The sequence below is a fragment of the Myotis brandtii genome, unplaced genomic scaffold (assembly GCF_000412655.1).
Source record: "Myotis brandtii unplaced genomic scaffold, ASM41265v1 scaffold320, whole genome shotgun sequence".
Taxonomy (NCBI): Eukaryota; Metazoa; Chordata; class Mammalia; order Chiroptera; family Vespertilionidae; genus Myotis; species Myotis brandtii.
In genome coordinates this window covers 2,211,913-2,233,146 of record NW_005362270.1, presented here as the reverse complement: position 1 = coordinate 2,233,146, position 21,234 = coordinate 2,211,913, and the positions used below count along the sequence as shown (strand labels likewise).

General features: G+C 36.2%; 1 protein-coding gene across 2 annotated transcripts in view; it reads left to right on the top strand.

Annotated features, from left to right (window-relative positions):
• The first annotated feature begins 1,098 nt into the window (after nucleotides 1-1,098).
• The window catches only part of TEX10 (testis expressed 10), a 31,767-nt gene continuing 11,631 nt past the window's right edge, over nucleotides 1,099-21,234 (top strand). Inside the window, exons 1-11 of one of the 2 annotated variants that reach the window (XM_014543228.1) lie at nucleotides 1,099-1,293; nucleotides 2,995-3,234; nucleotides 3,523-3,707; nucleotides 4,090-4,333; nucleotides 7,145-7,257; nucleotides 8,039-8,277; nucleotides 9,006-9,141; nucleotides 10,857-11,032; nucleotides 12,612-12,789; nucleotides 16,586-16,674; nucleotides 18,848-18,981. In XM_014543228.1, coding sequence (XP_014398714.1) covers nucleotides 1,114-1,293; nucleotides 2,995-3,234; nucleotides 3,523-3,707; nucleotides 4,090-4,333; nucleotides 7,145-7,257; nucleotides 8,039-8,277; nucleotides 9,006-9,141; nucleotides 10,857-11,032; nucleotides 12,612-12,789; nucleotides 16,586-16,674; nucleotides 18,848-18,981 — 1,914 coding nt within the window. In that variant the 5' untranslated portion in view covers nucleotides 1,099-1,113. Of the gene's footprint in view, nucleotides 1,294-2,994; nucleotides 3,708-4,089; nucleotides 4,334-7,144; nucleotides 7,258-8,038; nucleotides 8,278-9,005; nucleotides 9,142-10,856; nucleotides 11,033-12,611; nucleotides 12,790-16,585; nucleotides 16,675-18,847; nucleotides 18,982-21,234 lie in introns of both variants that reach the window. The other variant, XM_005870656.2, reaches the window with a different exon arrangement.

Genomic DNA, 21,234 nt, shown 5'->3' with positions numbered 1-21,234 from the left:
TAGCTTGTAGGGAGAGAAAGCTGGAGAGAAGGTAGGAAGTAGGTGCTATGTCCAGCTAAGGAGTTCACAGTAAAGGGAGTACAGAAACCCCTGAAAGCTCCTGAGTCTTGGTCACATGTGTTTAGAAATGGATTAGGGAATAGACACTAGAGACAAGCAAGAAAACCTGTGGGAAAACTCTTGAATAGTCTAGGTTAGAGCTAAAGAGTGGAAGAAGTGCCGGGGAAATGGGGGTAGGAAGCACAGATGAAAGATTTTGTGTGTAAGTGGTAAGGTTTGGATATAAGTTGAAAGAATGTGGTAAAGAGGGGGAAGTCAGCATGACACGGTCATGTCTGATTTATTATAATAGTGGCCTAATTGAGCTTGTTCCTTATCCCTCTGTTATTTATTTCCTTTTATACTGTTTTTTCATCCTGTTTTTTGGATACTATTTTCTGTTTATATCTAGTATGAACTTTCCCTGGGGTTCAAAATGCTGGTATCTTCATTTTTTTGCCTATATCAGGCTTATCCCCTACTCCTGATCTATACCATTTTCTTTGCTCATGAAATGCTCATTAACTCTCCTTGCTACATACCTGTATCTTAGCCATTTTTCAAGGACCCAACTTAGGTTCATGAAACTTTTCCCATTACAGGCTTCATTAAATAATAACTTTTGTTTCCAAACTTGGCTTTGTTTTGCTAAGGTTCAGAGTAGATACAAGATATCATAGGAACTCTGTGCTGCTTTCCAGCCCACTCTCTCAGCCCTCACCCTCCACATCCCCATACAAAATTTCAAAAAGTTTCTATTTAGCACATTGCTTTACAGAAGGTTCCATGGCTAAAAAAACCTTGACAAATCAGGGGCAAGCCGGTTGCCTTATTGTTAATGGCTTCTCTTTACAGGTCTCCTGGCTAAATTAAAATTTTTTTTATTGCTACTTCATAGAGGTATTTTCCATTTAATATTTTGATCCTTTGGTATACTCACTGTTGGCCTTGATTCTTGATTATCTTTGGTATAAATGATAATGTAAATGTTGAAAAATACCTTTGTTCTTTCATAGTTTATTTTGTCTTTATCCATCATTTTTTAATTAATTCTTTTCATTATAGCACTCAAGAATGACCAAAAAAAGAAAACGTCAAGATGATTTTCAAAAAGTAAAACTAAAAGTTGGTAAAAAGAAGCCCAAGTTAGAAAATGCTACTGTTACAAACTTTAAAACGAAGACTATACATCTGCCTGAGCAACTCAAAGAGGATGGAATACTTCCAACAAACAATAGAAAACTTAACATAAAGGTAAATCATAAATATTATTTTCATAAAATTAGATTTTTTTTGAAATCACCTAGAAAGTTATGTTTTTGTGAGAAGTTGTCTTAACTCTTAGGGCTTATTGATGGCTGAAGTTTGGAGTTCATCTGTTACCCTGGTCTGATATTGCCACTGCAGTTTTCCCACCTCCCCCAGAAAGACTTGCTCAACTAAATCCGCAGTGATCGATTTCTCCCTTGTATACTTAGTTGATGATTTAATTTGTCATCTGGAAATACCTTGTGTTTTTTCTTGATATGTCAAGTTTTTGATGTTTCGGTTTTCAAGCGGTTTTATTCTCCAAGCTATTTTTTATAGCACATTGAGATAAGCATCTGTCTTGCTCATTTTTTGAACACATATAACACAGCTTATAGGTTCATAATAAATGTGTGAAGTTAATTGAAGTGTGAGCAATAGTTTTACTTAAACATTTAATAGCTTTATTGAAATGTAATTTATACATAATAAAATTCACCCATTTACAATGACAATTCAGTGTTGTTGTTGTTTTTTTTTTATATATTTTTATTGATTTCAGAGAGGAAGGGAGAGGGAGAGAGAGATGGAAACATCAATGATGAGAGAGAATCATTGATCAGTTGCCTCCTGCACGCCCCCCACTGGAGATTGAGCCCGCAACCCGGGCATGCGCCTTTGACTGGAATCGAACTCGGGACCCTTCAGTCCGCAGGCTGGCACTCTATCCACTGAGCCAAACCAGCCAGGATGACAATTAAGTGTTTTAAAAAATAATACAATTATGCTCTCAATGATAATCTAATTTTAAAACATTTTTTATCACTTCAGAAAGAAATGCTATACATACTCTTATAAAGTCATTCCTGTTACTTCCCTCTAGCCCTAGGCATCCACCTATCCACTTTCTATTTGCATAGATTTGCTTCTTCTGGGCATTTTAAAGAAATGGAATCATACAATACCAGGTCTTTCGTAATTGGTCTTTTAATTAGCATATTTATAAGATTCATTCTTATTATAGCATATCAGAGCAGTACTTAATTCTTTTGTGTTGTCAAATAATATCCCAATGCATGGTTATATTACATTTTCCTAACGTTGATAGACATTTGATCCCACTTTTTGACTGTTACGAATAATGCTTTTATGAATATTTGTGAACAAGTCTTTGAGATGATATGTGTTTTCTAGTTTTGCTTTTAAGCTCCAAAGGTTAAATAATATCAAAAAGGTATTCAAAGTCATGTTTTTTCACAGATTATGTAAATTATTCCATAGAGAAAATTTTCAGATGTTATAATATGAATAAAATACATATACACTCTGAAAAACCACTTAAAATAGAAAGGGCCTGTTAAATTAAGAGTATGAGAATGCACCCAGCATAAGTTCAGTACATAGTAGGTCTTTAAATGGTGGTGATGATAGTCTGCCTAAGTCTGCATGCAGGTTATTTTCAAAAAGAAAATTCTAACCAAAAATTATGTAATATTTTTATTAGGGTAGAACTAGTTTAAAGATAAAACTGTGTTTCTGATCTTAATAAAAGCTAAGTGTTATTTAGAAATACTTAGTGAGGCAGTTTCCCCAAGAAGTGTCAGTTTATCAGTATATTTTTAGATAGCATGTTTATTTGAAAATAATATAATGCATATATGTGTGTGTGTGTATACCTAAAACCTGTGTTTTTTTATTTTTTTATAGGATTTGCTATCACAGATGCATCACTATAATGCTGGGGTTAAACAAAGTGCTCTTCTTGGACTTAAAGACCTTTTATCTCAGTACCCATTTATAATTGATGCACACCTTTCAAACATATTAAGTGAAGTTACTGCTGTGTTTACAGATAAAGATGCTAATGTACGATTAGCAGCAGTTCAACTTCTTCAATTCCTGGCCCCCAAAATACGAGCTGAACAAATTTCTCCATTTTTTCCTTTGGTAAGTGCCCATCTCTCTAGTGCCATGACTCACATTACTGAAGGAATTCAGGAGGACTCTTTAAAAGTTTTGGACATTCTGCTGGAAGAGTACCCAGCTCTAATTACTGGCCGTAGCAGTATATTGCTTAAGAATTTTGTAGAACTTATTTCTCATCAGCAGCTGTCCAAAGGATTGGTAAATAGAGACAGATCCCAGTCCTGGATACTTTCTGTAAACCCTAATCGGAGACTCACTTCTCAGCAGTGGAGGCTGAAAGTCTTAGTGAGACTCAGTAAATTCCTTCAGGCCTTGGCAGATGGATCCAGTAGGTTGAGAGAAAGTGAAGGACTTCAGGAACAAAAAGAAAATCCCCATGCCACTAGCAACTCCATTTTTATCAACTGGAAGGAACATGCCAACGACCAGCAACACATCCAGGTTTATGAAAATGGGGGTTCACAGCCAAATGTCAGTTCACAGTTCAGGCTACGGTAAGGATTTCAGTTATGTCCACACTCAGTTTTCCTATATTGAATTATAACTGCTGACAATTGATGGCTAATGGTGGGAAGACATGCAATTGTCTTTCATAGTTTTCATAATAGTTATTCATGATTTGGTTTATTTACTCATGGGAGGCGTCATTTGAAAGTATTAATTTATTCATTTTTAGCAAAGCCTAATGAGAAGTAAAGCTTGATAGCCTCTTGGCTTTGTCATCTTAGAATTTTATTTTTCTTACTAGTCTTGATCAATATAATTGATCAATATCATGGTTCTTTATTTTACTGGTACTTTATATTTAAGATTTACATTAAGCAAGGAATAATTTTTAATCATTAAATATTTTTCATTCTTATCCTTCTTTATTAGGAACCTGATTGGAGGACTAGGCAGTGTGGATGAAGGCTTGTCATCTTCTGAAAACTTGAAAGGATTTATTGAGATAATAATTCCATTGCTGATCGAGTGCTGGATTGAAGCTGTTCCTCCACAGCTAGCTACTTCGGTTGGAAATGGTGTAGAACGAGAACCACTGCAGGTTATGCAGCAAGTTCTTAATATTATTTCCCTTCTGTGGAAACTTTCTAAGCAACATGATGAAAACCACAAATTGGTGAGAACTAACGGGTTCTTTGTTTTCTTAGTAATACCTTTTATCATAAATGGGCAGATTAGATACTAGCATATTACCACTGATTGGTTATGCATTTTCTTTTCTTTTTAAATCCTTGCCTGAGGATATGTTTATTGATTTTAGAGAGGAGGGGGGAGGGAGAGAGAGAAAGAGAAAAACATCGGATGCCTAACATACGCACCCTGATAGGGAACTGAACCTGAAACCTTTTGGTGTACGGGGTTGGTGATGCTCCAAACAACCGAGCCACCTGGCAAGGAGAATTACACATTTTCCAAAAAATTCTTAGGGTTTAATTGTAATCTCTTTTCTTACTTTTGCTCCAAACAACAAATTAATAGAGCTTTGTGAGAGCGTTACCTGAATATTAAATTTTTTTTAAGTGAAATGCATAAGTTTTATTATACTTATTTTCATTAGTTATAATTCACAGTGGGGTTACAATTTATTGCTTATGGCAGATTGATTATGTAGGAACATTCTAGTACCTGGTGGCCACTTCTAGGGATAAAAAATTGCTGATTAAGTAGTCTTTTCTGGTTTGTGCCACATTGCCAAGTTAGTTTAGTAGAAATGGATCACACTAAAGATCTTATAACGTCCCTGGGTTATTTTTGTACTACTTATGTTTTAGAGAAGAAGCTACACATGAACTTGCTGAGTGTATACTATTTTATCTTGATAAAGGATGTAAGGTCAGAAAACATCTCTAAACGTTACCTTTATTGTAGGTAAGCTGTACTTGCAGGTGTAGTGTGAGTGAAATTAACCTAAGTGAATTCCAAGTCTCAGAGTCAGTATTATAATTACACACTATAGAAATTTCATTGTGTCTTAATTTTGTATTTTAATGCTTGCTACTTTTTGTCTCTAGGTCTCATTGCTATTATAGTCTTTTTCCCACAAGGGTTAGAATTTGTGAAGAACAATCAGGTGTAATAATTTATCAGAGATTTATTGAGTATCTATAAATGTGGCTGTTTAAATTAGTTAAAATTCAGGCCCTCAGTCACACTGCCTATATTTCAAGTGTTCAGTAGTTACATGTGGCTAGTGGCTACTATTTTGGGCAACACATGAGGAATAGTTCCATCATTGCAGAAAGGTCTGTTGAATAGCACTGCTCTACAGTGAGCTAGGTGCTAGTCTAGGCTCGGAGTACAGAGATAAACATGACTGACAAAGTGCTTGCCTCCACAGTACTTACCTTCTGGTTGGGTTGATAGATGGTAAACAAATATATGATGGCAGTACTAGGAAAAGAAAGTAAAGCAGGGGAGCGAATAGGTGCTGGAACAGAGTGGGGGGGGGAGCTGTTTAAAATAGGGAGTCAGGAAGTGCCACTGAATGAAGTGAAGGAGCAAGTCTGGTGAAGATCTGTGGGAAGAGCCTTCTAAGCATACGGAACAGCAAGGGCAAAGGCCTGAAGTGAGAACAAGTTGACGAGGAATGGGAGGAAGGGCCGTGTACGTAAGGTACTGGGAGAATGGTAGAAGATGAGGGAGAAATAGTGACAGTGGCCAGATCACGTGAGACCATGCGGTCCATGGTGAGGAGTTTGGATTTTAACCTGAGGGTGGTGAAAAGACATTGGAGGGTTTTGAGTAAGGGAGTGACACAGTCTGAATTTTTATGTTTTATAAGGTCGCCCTGGCTGCTTTGTGGAGAACTAACATGTGGGGCAACAGGAAAAGCAGGGAGAGCAGTTAGAAGGCTATTGTAAACTAGGTGGGAGATAAAGTGCTTCGAGTAGAATGGTATCTAGTGGTTGAAATGATGAGAAACAGCTAGGTTCTGGTAAAGCCAGCAGAACGAAAAGAGGAGTAAGGATAATGCGTAGCCAAATGATAGTGTGGCCGCTGGGGAACGGGCGAAGAGTTCAGTTTATTCATGTTAAATTTAAGATGCCTATTAGAAGTCCAAGAGGAGATGTTGGGACTACATTTATAGGTCAGGAAAAAGAGAACAATCCAGTGAAGGACACTAAGGAGCTATATGGTGACCAGCTATTTTAGCACCTCAAGTCCCACATCCCAAGAAACCCCTCAGTCTGGCAAAACGGAGTGGTTGGTCCTCTGGGTAGGAGGGAAAAGGTGTTGTAATCTGGAATAAGACAGTGTTTCAGATAGGAGAGAATGAATGGTACATTCACAAATACTGCTGAAGAATTAGTGTTGACTACCTTTAATGGGAAATAATGAAATTGATGGGAAATAGTGTTATGTTATAAATAAAACACTAGGTAGAAGACTGTTGTGTATTTTATAAATATTGCATTAGTGGTTCAAGTTCAGGGTTTTCTTCAATCTTTAATCTTTCCCTTCTCCTCTTAAACAGTAGATAAAATTCAAGTAAAAATAATTATTAAGCACCTAAAGATCTGTGGGTGAAAACTGGATGCTCTAACAGTTTATTCTGATTTTTAAATTTATTTACGTATATCATGAACAGAAGCTGTATTTTTTTTTTTTAATATATTTTATTGATTTTTTACAGAGAGGAAGGGAGAGGGATAGAGAGTTATCATTGATTGGCTGCCTCCTGCAAGCCCCCTACTAGAGATTGAACCCACAAGCTGGGCATGGTGCCCTGACCAGGAATCAAACCATAACCTCCTGGTTTATAGGTTGATACTCAACACTGAGCCACACCAGCTGGGCCAGAAGGTGTATTTTAATGGTTAATTTATAGTTGAATATTGACAGGTTGTCAAATTTCTGTTTACAGTTTTATTGGTTATTTATAATTACTGTTTTTAGTAGGTTTTCTAATCTTTGCTCATTTTAATAGGAGTCTTGGCTTCGAAAGAATTATCTTACAGATTTCAAACACCATTTTATGAGTCATTTTCCATATGCCTTAAAAGAAATAACCAAGCACAGAAAGAAAGAAACGAATAAAAGGTATTGTGATTCTTTACCACTGTACAGACTTGAACAGTTGCTTCATCTGAAATGATGAGAAAATAATTAGCCTTAAACTTGAACTTTCTACACTGTGAGGTGTTTATATCTAAACTAGAGGCCCGGTGCACGGGTAGGGTCTCTAGGCCTGGCCGGCAATCAGGGCCATGGCGGGGTGGGGTGTGGTGGCCTTCCTTCTGCACCGCCCCCTGGTGGTCAGCGCATGTCATAGCAAGCGATCGAACTCCCGGTCGAACTCCTGAGGGGGCACTTTACATATTAGCCCTATACATATATTTGTGTGTGTGTGTGTGTGTGTGTGTGTGAGAGAGAGGGAGAGAGAGAGAGAGAGAGAGAGAGAGAAATAAAAGTAGCAGTAGTTCGGCTGATCTTGAATAAGTCACTTTAAGTCTATGAACTTCAAGTTTTTTATTTTTTAAATCTGTAAAGTGAATGTTTTGTGCTATCTGGGGTCAAATAGAAAATGATATAAATATGAATTTAATAAAATTTGCTGAGGTGGATGCTTTATTTGGGGGAGACACTATGTAATTATCTCTAAGCAAGAGAGTATTTTAAAGGTCATGTAGTTCTCTCATTTATACATGAGGAAACTGGTAATGAAACTAATATTAATATGTTATCAGTAACAGTAGCCTGAAGAAAGAGTGCTATTGGAAAAAAATAGTTTTCTTTGACTCATTGATAGATTATTTAAGGATTGTAAGTGAAGTGTAGGCATGGTAGACACCAAACTTAATTGATGTGTCTTTGTTTTTAGCATCAAGCATTGCACGATTCTCTCCAATAATGTAGACCATCTCTTACTGAATTTAACACTATCTGATATCATGGTCTCTCTGGCAAATGCCTCAACTTTGCAGAAGGATTCCTATTGGATAGAAATGATAAGAAAATTTGTGACAGAGACCCTTGAAGATGGCTCTAGGCTAAATAGTAAGCAGCTGAACAGGTTGCTTGGGGTATCCTGGAGGTTAATGCAGATACAACCAAACAGAGGTAGGTGATGCTGCTTTATCTTTATGTGAGAGGAGCTCTTATGCATGCTATTTGAATTGATAACTTTTAAACATTCCATGTAGTCAAGTTAATTGCATTCAAGCTATAAAAGGTAGCTGGCAAAGGATTATCTACTTAAATACTGAAATTGTTTATGGCCCAGGGCATCCCTTTCTTAATGGATAGGTCCCTTCCTGAAGCAAATTGATACTATTTCTAATAGATTACAGAATTGGTGTAAAAGGAGGTAGATATTATTAAGAGGAAATGCCATCGAGCCTAATAAAGAAATACTCTCTTCTGATGTAGTTGGATTAGAATTTGAGAGCTTTTTCCTTTTTTTCTTATAGAATGAATCCTGCCTTTCTCTACATTTCTTCTAGCTTGAAGTTACATTACTTTGTCAGTTTTTAGTGTGACTTACTAATTTTCTCATTCAAAAAGCTTTCCCACTTGGTTTTCATCTTAGTCACCTTTCTAATATCCTGCTTTTGTTATCTCTACTTAGGTTTGTTTCCCTTAGGAAAGTTTATACTGTAATTTCTGGTAGGTTTGACTTTTATATTAGGCCATTGCTATAGGACTTCAATGATAGTCATCAGTTTGTGGCTAAGATCTGCTTTGTTATAGGAATAAAGAAAACTATCCTCTGTGCTTTTAAAGGAATTTGGGGGCTGATGACCAAATATTTTTGATTCATAAGTAGTTGTTTTTTTCTATGTTTTTAGAGGCTACAGAGTCTCTCATCAAGGCAGTTTATACATTGTATCAGCAGAGAGGCCTTATCCTTCCAGTTCGCACTTTGTTACTGAAGTTTTTCAGTAAAATCTATCAAAAGGAAGAACTGAGATCTTACAGATTCAGGTAAAGTTTCATTTACTTTGCCTTTCTTTTTTACACTGAGTTATTTTGTAGTTTATTTAAATAAGATGATAGGGTGATTAAATTCTAGATGGTTATGTTTAAGAAATGATATATAATTTTATGAAGAAGCATATAGAATAGTGCCAGTAATCTTTATACACATAACTGAGCAGATAAAAGCCTCTTTGAGTATGTCTGCTTATAACTAAAGGATAGTTGGAACAACCTACAGCAGCCTCAGCCTTTCTTTGCTTCTCATAAAAATTATGGAGATTGAGCCCTGGTCAGCATGGCTCAGTTGGTTGAGCATCAACCTATGAACCAGGAGGTCATAGTTCAATTACCCGGTCAGGGCACATGCCCAGGTTGTGGGCTTGATCCCCAGTGTGGGACGTGCAGGAGGCAGCCAATCAATGATTCTCTCTCATCATTGATGTTTCTATCTCTCTCCCTCTCTCTCTTTCTCTCTGAAATCAATAAAAGTGTAAAAAAAAAGAATGAGGGCAATAGAGATGAGTTTCTGGCTTAGTTTGGTGCTATCAGTTGAGACAGACAATAGAAGAGTGGAACTAAGGAATTAATTTCTTGATATGGTGAATTTGATGTTTATTTGGGACAGCCTGGAAGAGATGTTGGCTGGAAGGTAGAGATTTGGGATACCTAGTTAAGTGTAGGGAGTTGTTAGAATATATTTGAGTCTTTACTATAAGCCAAACACTTTCCATAATTTTTCTGAATAATTCTCATAGTACTACTATGAAGGGTAGATACTGTTCCTCTCATTTTACAGAAGGAAACAAGCTTAGGTTAAATAAATGGGTGGTTGTTAGTTAACTAATGGGTAATAGAGGTAGCTGAGATTTTAAATTCAGGTCTGTGATATCAGAAGTCATGCTTAAATCACTAAGTTTTTTGGAGTCAGCAAAAGTGATTGCTGTTACCTGATTAATGGAGACATTAGAGCAGCGTTTCTCAACCTGTGGATCGCGACCCCTTTGGCGGTCGAAACACCCTTTCACAGGGGTCGCCTAAGACCATCCTGCATATCAGATATTTACATTACGATTCATAACAGTAGCAACATTACAGTTATGAGTAGCAATGAAAATAATTTTATGGTTGGGTCACAACATGAGGAACTGTATTTAAAGGGCCAGAAGGTTGAGAACCACTGCATTAGAGCTTTAGCAAGTATACTAAAGAACTGAAATAACACAAGTTCAAAGCCATTTAGTGCAGGGGCACCCTACATTGCATCAGTAAGTTAATATAGTGCAATAATTAACACTACTTAGGATAAATAGTTACATGTTAATGTTTTTATTGATTTCAGGGAGAGGAAGGGAGAGGGTGAGAGGGATAGAAGCATCAAAAGAGAGAATCATTGATCTTCTCTCTCCTGCACACCCCCCTACTGAAGTTTGAGCCCACAACCCAAGCATGAGCCCAGACCAGGAATCAAACCAATGGCCTCTTGGTTCATGGGTCGATAATTTAGTGCTCCAAACCTAGTGGGTAAAACCTAGAAAATGCTGCCACTAAGTAAATGATGCTGGTGATCTCATAGGCTCTCAAATGTTTAAATGAGTGAATGTATTATTGTAGATGACTTGTCACTTTATGGTGTATTTAAATTGAAATTTTTTTTTTGTTTAAATTTATGTTCCTTTTCTTTCAAATTATACTTTATTTTGTTCTTCCTTGGCCTTTCTTAGATATCGTAGTAAAGTGTTATCCCGTTGGCTGGCTGGTTTACCATTGCAACTTGCTCATCTTGGCTCCCGAAACCCCGAACTCTCAACACAGCTTATTGATATCATCCAGACTGCTGCAGCACGAGCAAATAAAGAATTACTAAAAAGTTTACAAGCTACGGCTCTCCGAATCTATGGTAAGAGTTTGCTTAACTGTATAGGTGATCATTGGTACATCGTGATTTAGAAAAGAAGTTTCTAAGGGAACCTCTTTAGGTTTGCCTTTCCTTTAAATTATTGTAGGTTACTTGTGCCATGATTAAATTACCCAAACAAAATCAACCATCACATAGTAAATTAATTTTCCTTTTTTAAAAAAAATATATATTTCTTTATTGATTTCAGAGAGGAAGAGAGAAGGAGAGAGAGATAGAAATATCAATGATGAGAGAGAATCACTGATGAGCTGCCTCCCGTAACACCCCCCACTGGGGATGGAGCCGCAACCCAGGCATGTGCCCTTGGCCAGAATCGAACCCGGGACCCTTCAGTCCGCAGGCTGACGCTCTATCCACTGAGCCAAGCCGGCTAGGGCTAATTTTTAACACTAAGTATTCTTTATTAGAATAGTTTTAGAAGGTTAATGGTTATAGGTGCTTCTTGCATTCTTAAATTGTTTTAAACCACCTGCTATTCACAAATTTAAAACTGTCAAGTAGTTTAAATTCCTTTGAAGCTTTGGTGGGAAATCTCTTATTTAATCATAATGGATATCTTGTATGACTTCATATGTTAATACGCCTTATTGATCCCTAGAACTATTTCATATTTTAGGCAAAATATCAATTAAAAGCATTCTGGGATATATACATATATAATTTACATTTGTTCTTGAGATGTAATTCACATACCATAAAATTTGCCATTTTATAATGTACGGTTCAGAAATTTTTAAAAAATATATTCCCAAGGTTGTGCAAACATCATCGCTATCTAATTCTAGAATATTTTTATCACCTCCAAAAGAAAGTACCCATTGGTAGACCCTTCCCATTCTCGTTTTTCCCAGCTCCTGGCAAACACTAATCTGTATTTCTGTCTCTGGATTTGCCTGTTCTGGACATTTCTGATAAATGGAATTATGCAATATGGGGCCTTTTGTGAGTCTGGCTTCTTAGAGTGTTTTTAGGATTCATTCATGTTGAAGAAGCATATTTCAGTATTTTATTTCTTTATTGCTAAGTAGTATTGCATTTAATGGGTATACCACTTATATTTATCCATTCATTAAGTGAAGGACATTTGGTTTCCACCTTTTGTGGGTATATTTTAAAATCTGTTTTCAGTACTGCTTATATGTAGGAGTGTGTGTGTGTGTATGTGTGTACGTGTATATGCACACACAAATAGGTCTTTTGCTTTAGGTTAGGTTTATACTGTAATTGTCACTGTTTAGCAAAAGTGCTTGTTTTTTACTCTTTTGCTTTGTATCCAGTCCCTTTACTCCCATGAAAGTTCTTAATTCAAACAAGACAAACTTGGATGTAATGAAATTATTGCAGTGTTAAACAAATGTATCTTTAAATGAATAATGGTTATGTTCAATGTTTTACTTTAGAAAATAGCTTGAGCAATCATGTTTTATGATGAAACTTTTTCATGTAATTGATATGTTGAAATTCAGCATAAGTAAAAATAATCAATCTTCTTTATTAATTTAATCTCTGCTTTGTACATCTTTATAGTTGAATTTAATGTGTCCATCTGTCCCACTAGATCCACAAGAAGGCACTGTGGTGGTTCTCCCAGCAGAGTCTCAGCAGTGTTTGGTCCAGCTTATATATTTTCTACCCAGTCTACCTGCTGATTTGCTTTCTCAGTTAAGTCGTTGCTGTATTATGGGAAGACTCAGTTCAAGTTTGGCTGCCATGCTTATCGGGATACTGCACATGAGGTAACATGCTCAAGTGAGCTGTATTTTAAATGTATAATCTTTTTCCTCTAAACATTGCTACCTTCATCTGCTCTTAATGCAGCAATTAAAACTACATTGTTATTTTTAGGTAAAGTTCATTAGAGTAAGACTGTTTCAAGTTGTTTAGTGATTTCTATAGCTAGATTGGAATAAGGGTTGAAATGATCAAAACCATATAGTAAGGGTTTACAGTGGCACTCAGCTGGTGTTACTCAGTGGTTGAGTGTCGACCTATGAACCAGGAGGTCATGGCTCGATTTCCAGGGCACATGCCTGGGTTGTGGGCTTGATCTCCAGTAGGGGGCATGCAGGAGGCAGCCGGTCAATGATTTTCTCTCATCACTGATGTTTCTATCTCTCTCTCCTTCTCTCTTCCTCTCTGAAATCAATAAAAATATATTAAAAGACAAACAACTTAACAGTGGCATTAAGTACATTTAGATTGTTGTGTAACCAGGACCACTATCTGTCTCCAGATTTTTTTCATTAACCTAAACTAAAACTCTGTGTCCATTATATAACTCCTCCACCCTGCCCTCTCCCCACCACTGGTAACCACTATTCTATCTTGATGATTTTGATTATTCTGGTTACCTTATGTAAGGAATCATACAATATTTGTCCTTTTGTGTCTTGCATATTTCACTCAGCATAACTCTTCAAGGTTTATCCATGTGGTAGCATGTGTCAGAATTTCCTTCCTTTTTAAGGCTTAATGATACTCCTTTGTGCTTATACACTACATTTTGTTTATCTCTTCATCTGTTGTTGGACATTGGTTGTTTCTACCTTTTGGCTATTGTGAATAATGCTGCTATAAACATTGGTGTGTAGATATCTGTTTTAGTCCTTTTAATTCTATTGGCTATATACCCAGAAGTGTATTGCTGAATCATATGGTAATTGTTTAATTTTTCAAGAAACTGCCATGCTATTTTCCACAGTGGCATTAACATTTTATTATGAAAGTTTTATAACTAATGTTTCATATCGCGTGTGTTCAAAGAAGCCTTAACCACCTCATGTTGGTATCATCAGACATAGTATTTTAGGACTCAGAAATATTTATTTCTGCTTGTGGCTCATGGTCAGGGTCTGATATGGTTTTAGGCAGAAATTGAAATTTAGGCCATAGCTGTAAAGTTTAAAGACTAGTTTCCTTGTGGCTTTTTGTACAGATCCCCTATTCCAGTTGAACAGGAGTATCTCACTGTTTGGTAGACTACCTTTCTTTGCCAGGCTTTTCGTACCAGTTTAGGACATATATTTGAATCCAGTTCTCCAGAGTTTGCTGTATAACTGATGATAATGTTTCCTTTTAGCAGAAGAGAGCTATTTGCAACATGTTGTTTATATGTGAATATTCAAGGTTTATTTCTTCTGTGTACATCTGCATTAGAGAGAGATTTGGTCTTATTTTTAAGTATTTTAAACATTTATTAGTTTCTTGTGGTTTTTTTTGTTAGAAATTTAAAAAACCCTACTCTTAGCCTAGTGTAAGCAATTATTTAATGCTAGGCTTTTAAAAAAATTAAGTGTATTTTTAAAAAATATATTTTATTGATTTTTTACAGAGAGGAAGGGAGAGGGATAGAGAGTTAGAAACATCGATGAGAGAGAAACACCGATCAGCTGCCTCCTGCACACCCCCCACTGGGGACGTGCCCGCAACCAAGGTACATGCCCTTGACCGGAATCGAACCTGGGACCCTTCAGTCTGCAGGCCGACGCTCTATCCACTGAGCCAAACTGGTCAGGGCAAGTGTATTTTTATTTAAGTGTAATTAAGTGTATTTTTATTTATTTTGTGTTTATTGACTTCCAGTAGAGGGCACTCTGTTCCTTTGATATAACTAATGAAGGGTCTGTTTTAACATTCAGTTAAAATCACCTTTTGAACACTTCCCTTTGAAATTTATTCTCTTTAGGAGGAATATTGTTGTTACAAACATAATTATGTTTAACTTTTGTCAAGAATGTTTTCAAAAGTCTTCCTTTTTGTGGAGATTTGTGGTGACTGTTGAAAATATGTTAATTTACAGATAATAATAAAAGGGCTTAATAATAACTAAATTAAAAGTTGATTGTCGTTAGAAGTCACCAAATTAAAGTTTCCCTTTTAGTATTTGCACAATTTGTTAGTACACTTCTCTTTCTGTAGGTGTATTGTGCCCAAATGAATCTTTTAAAAAATAATCCAAAATTAAGACTTTTAAAATTTTTTAGGCCAATATCACTATCAATGTATCACTTTTCCTAGATTTAGAATAACAATAATGCTTAGTTTCTTTTAGCGTACACTGGGGGTGATTTCATATCTTTGTTTTTTTCTTCAAAACACCCCCTTCAGTCCTTGACCGTGGCTATAACTAGCCAACGTTTTCATGATCTGTTACCTGTAGTATTATAGTCTTGCTTCTCAATCCCTTTATTTTGTACACTGTTGCCAGACGGATTTTCCTGAAATATTCCTTGAATCATTTCTGATATTTATCTGTTACCTTAGAGTTGCTGCCCCTACCTTTTCTCCCACACATTTAGAGTTTGAGTTTGACTTTTCCCTCATACCGTTATACCATGTTGTTCCACTGGACTTTGCTCAATCAGATCCTCTCTGCCCCTAGTTTATTTGCAGCTGGATTGGGGAACATAAATGTTAGATAAAAATCTCTCAGAGAAAGGAGAGATTCTTGGACTAAGAAATTTGGCTTGTTTTAAGTAGAGTGAATATATGATCTGATCATGGAGGAGCAGTTCCAGTTTATTTCTTTTGTTCCAGCTTAATCAGCAATAGCATCCCTTTACTCTCAGACATGTTCTGGCTTGAACAGTATATATGGACATCATAGTCTTAAGGAGAGTGTGATCTATTGTCATTTGTCCAAAGTAGATTCCTAAATGGATGTGTACTCCTTTTAGCCACTGGATGGCACAATTGATTCCTAGTTTCACTGAGTTAAATACAGTTAACAGTAAAAAAAATTAAGTGCTTCTAGTTGAGTTACAAAGTCCTAATTTTGTCTGACATATATTCAGATATCTATGATAAAATTTGTAGTCTTAGCTTATTGGATCTGACCATTCTCAGCCTTTTGCTAGATTTCTGGTTGACATTTGCTGTCTTCTTACCCTTACCTTGAAGAGAATTTTTAAAGGAGTCACTGGAAACTGAACTCATAACAGGAACCAGATCATCCTCATTTAATGAGAAGCTGCTTTACATTTAGATATTCCCTTGAGCCCTCTTCCAATACTTTGGCTACACTATTAAGCAGACCTAGTTACAGCTTTGCAAAGTATGGGAGCTTATAGTTAGTTATCTTTGAGTGGCTTTAAATGTAAGTATTCTTCGCCTAATTAAGATACTTGGGCTTAGGTAGGAATCTGGAGCTTGTTTAAAGTAAGCAAGGTGAGACTTTATAAAAATCAGGTAGTAAATACATAGCAGTTGAAACTACTGAAAAAAACACAACTTAATCTTGGCTCCTTAGAGTATGGTTTTCAAATGTGTAGAAATTTTCTAAGTTATACCATATACTCTGTGGGCCAATTATGCTTTTTAATGAGACTTTACATAAATATAAATGTTAAAAGTTGAAGTTTCCATATCATGGTAGTTGAGCTCTTATATATAAAATTAATACATGCTCTAGGTTTTGTTTAAGCTATTAAATGAGACTTGTTTTTAAAAAGAAAAAAATGGTTATATTCTGTGTTATTCTTGAGTCTTCAAGTTGGTCACTTCTGGTAATATTTCTTTCATTTTTTATTGTAGATCATCATTTTCTGGATGGAAATATTCAGTTAAAGACTGTTTGATGAGTGATGTGGATTATTTCAGCTTCTTATTTTCAACACTTACAGGTAACTACATTCACCTACCAAGTAAAGGAAAGAAAAATACCTAGTATGAAGATTATTCTAAAATTTACTGTTTAGAATATGTTTGGTTCTAAGTTTTGAGGATGATAAATAAAATGTCTCTTAGAATGAATTTTATTGATTAATAAAGGAAATCTTTGAAGGAATATTTGTACCCTACATTGTCAGGCTCTTGAGGCAGGAAGATGCACGATTCATCTTTGCATCTCATACTACAAGTACCAAAATCTTGGGAAGTAGAATGTCATGATTGTTTTTTCACGTTCTTCTTAGTCTTATTTCTCAACTTTATTTTTTCAACATTATTCTTATCTTTACAGTGAATTGGACATACATGACTCTTATTCAGATAGCCAGAGAAAACCCCATTGCATAGTTTTAAAAATTGATGAACAGAATATCTATTTTAAACATGTTCAAAATGTTCAACTTGATAGGAAGAACATCAGATTCTGATTAGCCGTTTTCTACATTCCATTTGCCCTCAAAGTAAAATTGGTAAAATGAATATGGAAATGTCCTAAGTTAGATGTGTGAGTGTTACTATTGTTTAAATGATTGTACTTGTTCAGCATTTCAGTTTTATACTTGGGTGATGATGAGATTCTTTGAATTTTTTGAAGACTTGTGATTAGGAGACATATAATTAATATGTTATCAGAATCCAAAGAGAAGTTGATAGGTTCTGGAAATGAGCTGAATCTTGCAAGATACATCCTTTATAATAAAAACTATAAATCCTATATAATAAAAGCCTAATATGCTATGTCTGATCGTCCGTTCAACCAATCAAAGCATAATATGCTAATGATATGCTAAGGCCGCTCAACTGCTTGCTCTGATGTGCACTGACCACCAGGGGGCAGACAGTCAACTGGTCGACCAGTCGCTATGACGTGCACTGACCATCAGGAGGTAGATGCTCCGACTGGTAGGTTAGCTTGCTGCTGAAGTCCAGCCGATCCGGACTGAGCGAGATGTGCTGGACATGCCTTGGAGCCTTCCCGCAGTCCCTCCCAGGCTGGCCAATCTCCCGCATCCCTCCCCGGCCCTGATTATGCAATGGTGGGGTCCCTCGGCCTGGCCTGTGCCCTCTTGTAATCCGGGGGCCCCCCCCCCCCCCCCCCGCATGAATTTTGTGCACCAGGCCTCTAGTTTTATATAAAAGATAAATGTAGACTTCTACATGTTTACTTGATAGTTTGGATGTACACATTTGAGATGGAGGTGGGGTCTTTATGTTTTAGGAGTAGTACCTGCCAAAAGGTTTAATGGTATTTGAAAGCTCATTATGAGCCAGTAATGGGATGTAGTTATGAAACCAGATGCTGCTGCTTTGGGCTGTGTTCATGAAAATATAGTGATAGGAACATCAAAGCAGAAAGCTAGGATCAGACTGACTACATTGTTGGTATTCTGATCATCGTGAGAGCTCTCTTCTCGGGAGGGATTTTTGGATAGGTCAGGCCAAGTGTAACAGCAGTGGTAAGAGAATCAGATAGTAGTTTGAATGGACTATTACAAGAGAATACAGAGTTTGGTATATGTATGGAATATATTCTTGTATTCATTTGCTTTTTTAAACCTACCATTATTTGGAAAGGTTGCCTTTTACTTTTTTTAGGTAAATGTCATGAAGCCCTTTATATAAGGGGGAAAGCCTATTTCTTGCTACATTATAGATTGGGTCAGAGCACACATTTGTGTACATAATTATATGAATTTTACTGCCTCCGTTACCAGCTGTTCATCTTTAAAAAGAAAAAAATTTATTGATTTTTTTTACAGAGAGGAAGGGAGAAGGATAGAGAGTTAGAAACATCGATGAGAGAGAAACATAAATCAGCTGCCTCCTGCACACCCCCCAACTGGGGATGTGCCCACAACCAAGGTACATGCCCTTGACCGGAATCGAACCTGGGACCCTTCAGTCCGCAGGCTGACGCTCTATCCACTGAGCCAAACCGGTTAGGGCCAGCTGTTCATCTTTTAAAATATTATATGAAATGCAGAAATTTGGAGGCAACAAGGTAGCTTAAAGAACACTTTGTCTTAAAGATACATGTCATGTATCTCTGTTTTTTAAAAAATATGACCCATGTCCCTTGCTTTGTGAAATATTTTTTTAATTTGACTTTCTTTGTACCCAAATTAGGGTTTTCAAAAGAGGAGTTGACTTGGCTTCAGAGCCTTCGAGGAGTTCCTCATGTCATCCAGACACAGCTCTCCCCTGTGCTGCTTTATCTTACAGACTTGGAGCAATTTTTACACCATTGGGATGTAACAGAGGTAATAGTGCATTTATAAAGAAATTTCTAGCTATTAAAATTAAGTAGTGTACTAGTATATTAGGATTGCCTTGTATGAGATATTCGTAGAGATACAAAGTAGTATGAGACATGATCCATGTTCTGAAAGCGTTTATGATGTTGGCCAGGAGTGTTTTTTCATTATGGGTTATGCCACTAGAATAAAATAAAATAAATTAGCTATTTGAATAATACTGATTTATTTCCTTTTACCTAGCACAGGACAGATAGGATAGGTACATCTATGAAAAAGAGGAAAGGCTTCATAGAAAAGGAAGAATTTAACTTAAGTATTGAAGGATGAGTAAGACTTATGTAGGATTTGGTGTCCTTGAAGTGGCTTTTTTTAAACAACAAAAATTGAGCAGTTCCTTTGGTTTTAAGTTAATCTATACTTTATTAAAGTTAAATTTTAAACCCTGATTCTTCCTCAAAGTTCAACTTACAAATCTTACTTTTTAGAAAAATGTAGTCAACTTAAGCATTTATTTTAAAAGGGGACTTTGATTATATTTTCTTTCTTTTAAAACAGTTAAAATTTTAAACTGTTTAAATAACTGTTAGTACAGTCACTATTTGTCAAGTAGTTCAGTTTTCTGACAAACCTTCTCACACATGTTAAAGTAAATCTTAAATATCTGAACTTAAATGTGATAAATCTTAATACCTTAGGTTTCACTATTGATAGTGAAATTCGCATTAAAATGATTAGTTTAAATTAATTATTGACATGGTTTAAATTGGAATTATAAAGCTGATCTTTTACCCTAATAGGCAAAATTGTCTTGCATGTAACAGATATGTAAATTGAACTAAAGCATAAACATTAATACTAAGGATTTGATTCTCTAAAACATTTCTATATCAACTAGTTTCTTTTATTTCTTTATTTTCTTTCCTTGCATTAAAAAATACTTGAATGCAAGTATGAATGCAATTATGTCATCCCCAAATAATTTTGGTTTCAACCTTTCATGCAACTTCTGAGGTTATCACTTCTCTGCTGTTTCATTTTACTTGAATGATTAAGAAGGCCTCTGACCAGGACACTGACTATATTCTTTTCTAATAACTCCTCATTGCCAGGACAAGTCTATTTTTTTATCTCTTTGTTAATGTTCAATAATTTACTTCTGTTTTATGTACCAATTGATTTTATTCAGCTGATCTGTTTACTTCTTTCATTATGATCTGAATACTCTTCATGTCCTCCCCATATCTTACGGCTATACTTTTTGTAGATATATGAAGGGATGTCTCTCATGGTTTTGATTCTGATCACAATACTTTGGACATGCCAATGATATGTCTCTTCTCTTTATTACCCTAGTGCCTGGTACTGTGTTTATATGTAGGTTCTCCAAAAATATTGGATTTTAAAAAGTGAGAAGAATTGGGTAACCAACCTCATTATTTAATATCTAAACTTTTTTCTTGATAAATGAGGAGAGCTATGAAAGGTAGACTGAAGTTAGGGCCATCAATATTAGATTGGGGAGTTTGGGTTTGCCAACATTAGTAAGAGTAGTTGTTTTAAGGGACATTGGAGAAGGCATTATATGGGTATTAGTGAGCCCAGATTCCAGGCATAGATTTGCCAATGTCTAGCTTGGTAACCTGGACAACTCATATAACCTTTATCTGATAATTTAAATTCTTATAAGCACATAATTTGTGTAAAGCCAAGACACAATTGTCATGAAAATGTGATCAGTTATATTTCTGAAGTGTACCTTTGACAAGGGCATGTATTAAACTTCAAGGTTGCTGTCTCTGAAATATTAAGTAGTAAATGAGGAAAAATCAGAAAGTTTAATTTTTGGTTTTGAAGTTCTTAAGCAAAGAATTCTTTATTATTTTTTTAATCTTTATTGTTGAAAGTATGAAAATATTACATATTCCCCATATTTTCCCTATTGACCCCTTCTAGCCTGTCCCCACCCCACCCCAGGCCTTCACCACACCATTGTCTGTATCTGTGGATTATGCATATACCAGAGGCCCAATGGATGAATTTGTACATGGGTGGGGCCCAACAGGCGGGCCAGTACGGGGGAGGTGCCACAGGCAGTTGGCAGCTGGCCGCCCCCGATCGGGGTGTTGAGGGCCTATTAGGGGACAGTCGGGGCCCAGATCAGGCTGGTTGGCTGCCTCAGTGCGTGTCATAGCCACTGGTTCTGGTCGTTCTGCCATTCCGGTCGCTGGGCTTTTATATATATACTAGAGGCCCGGT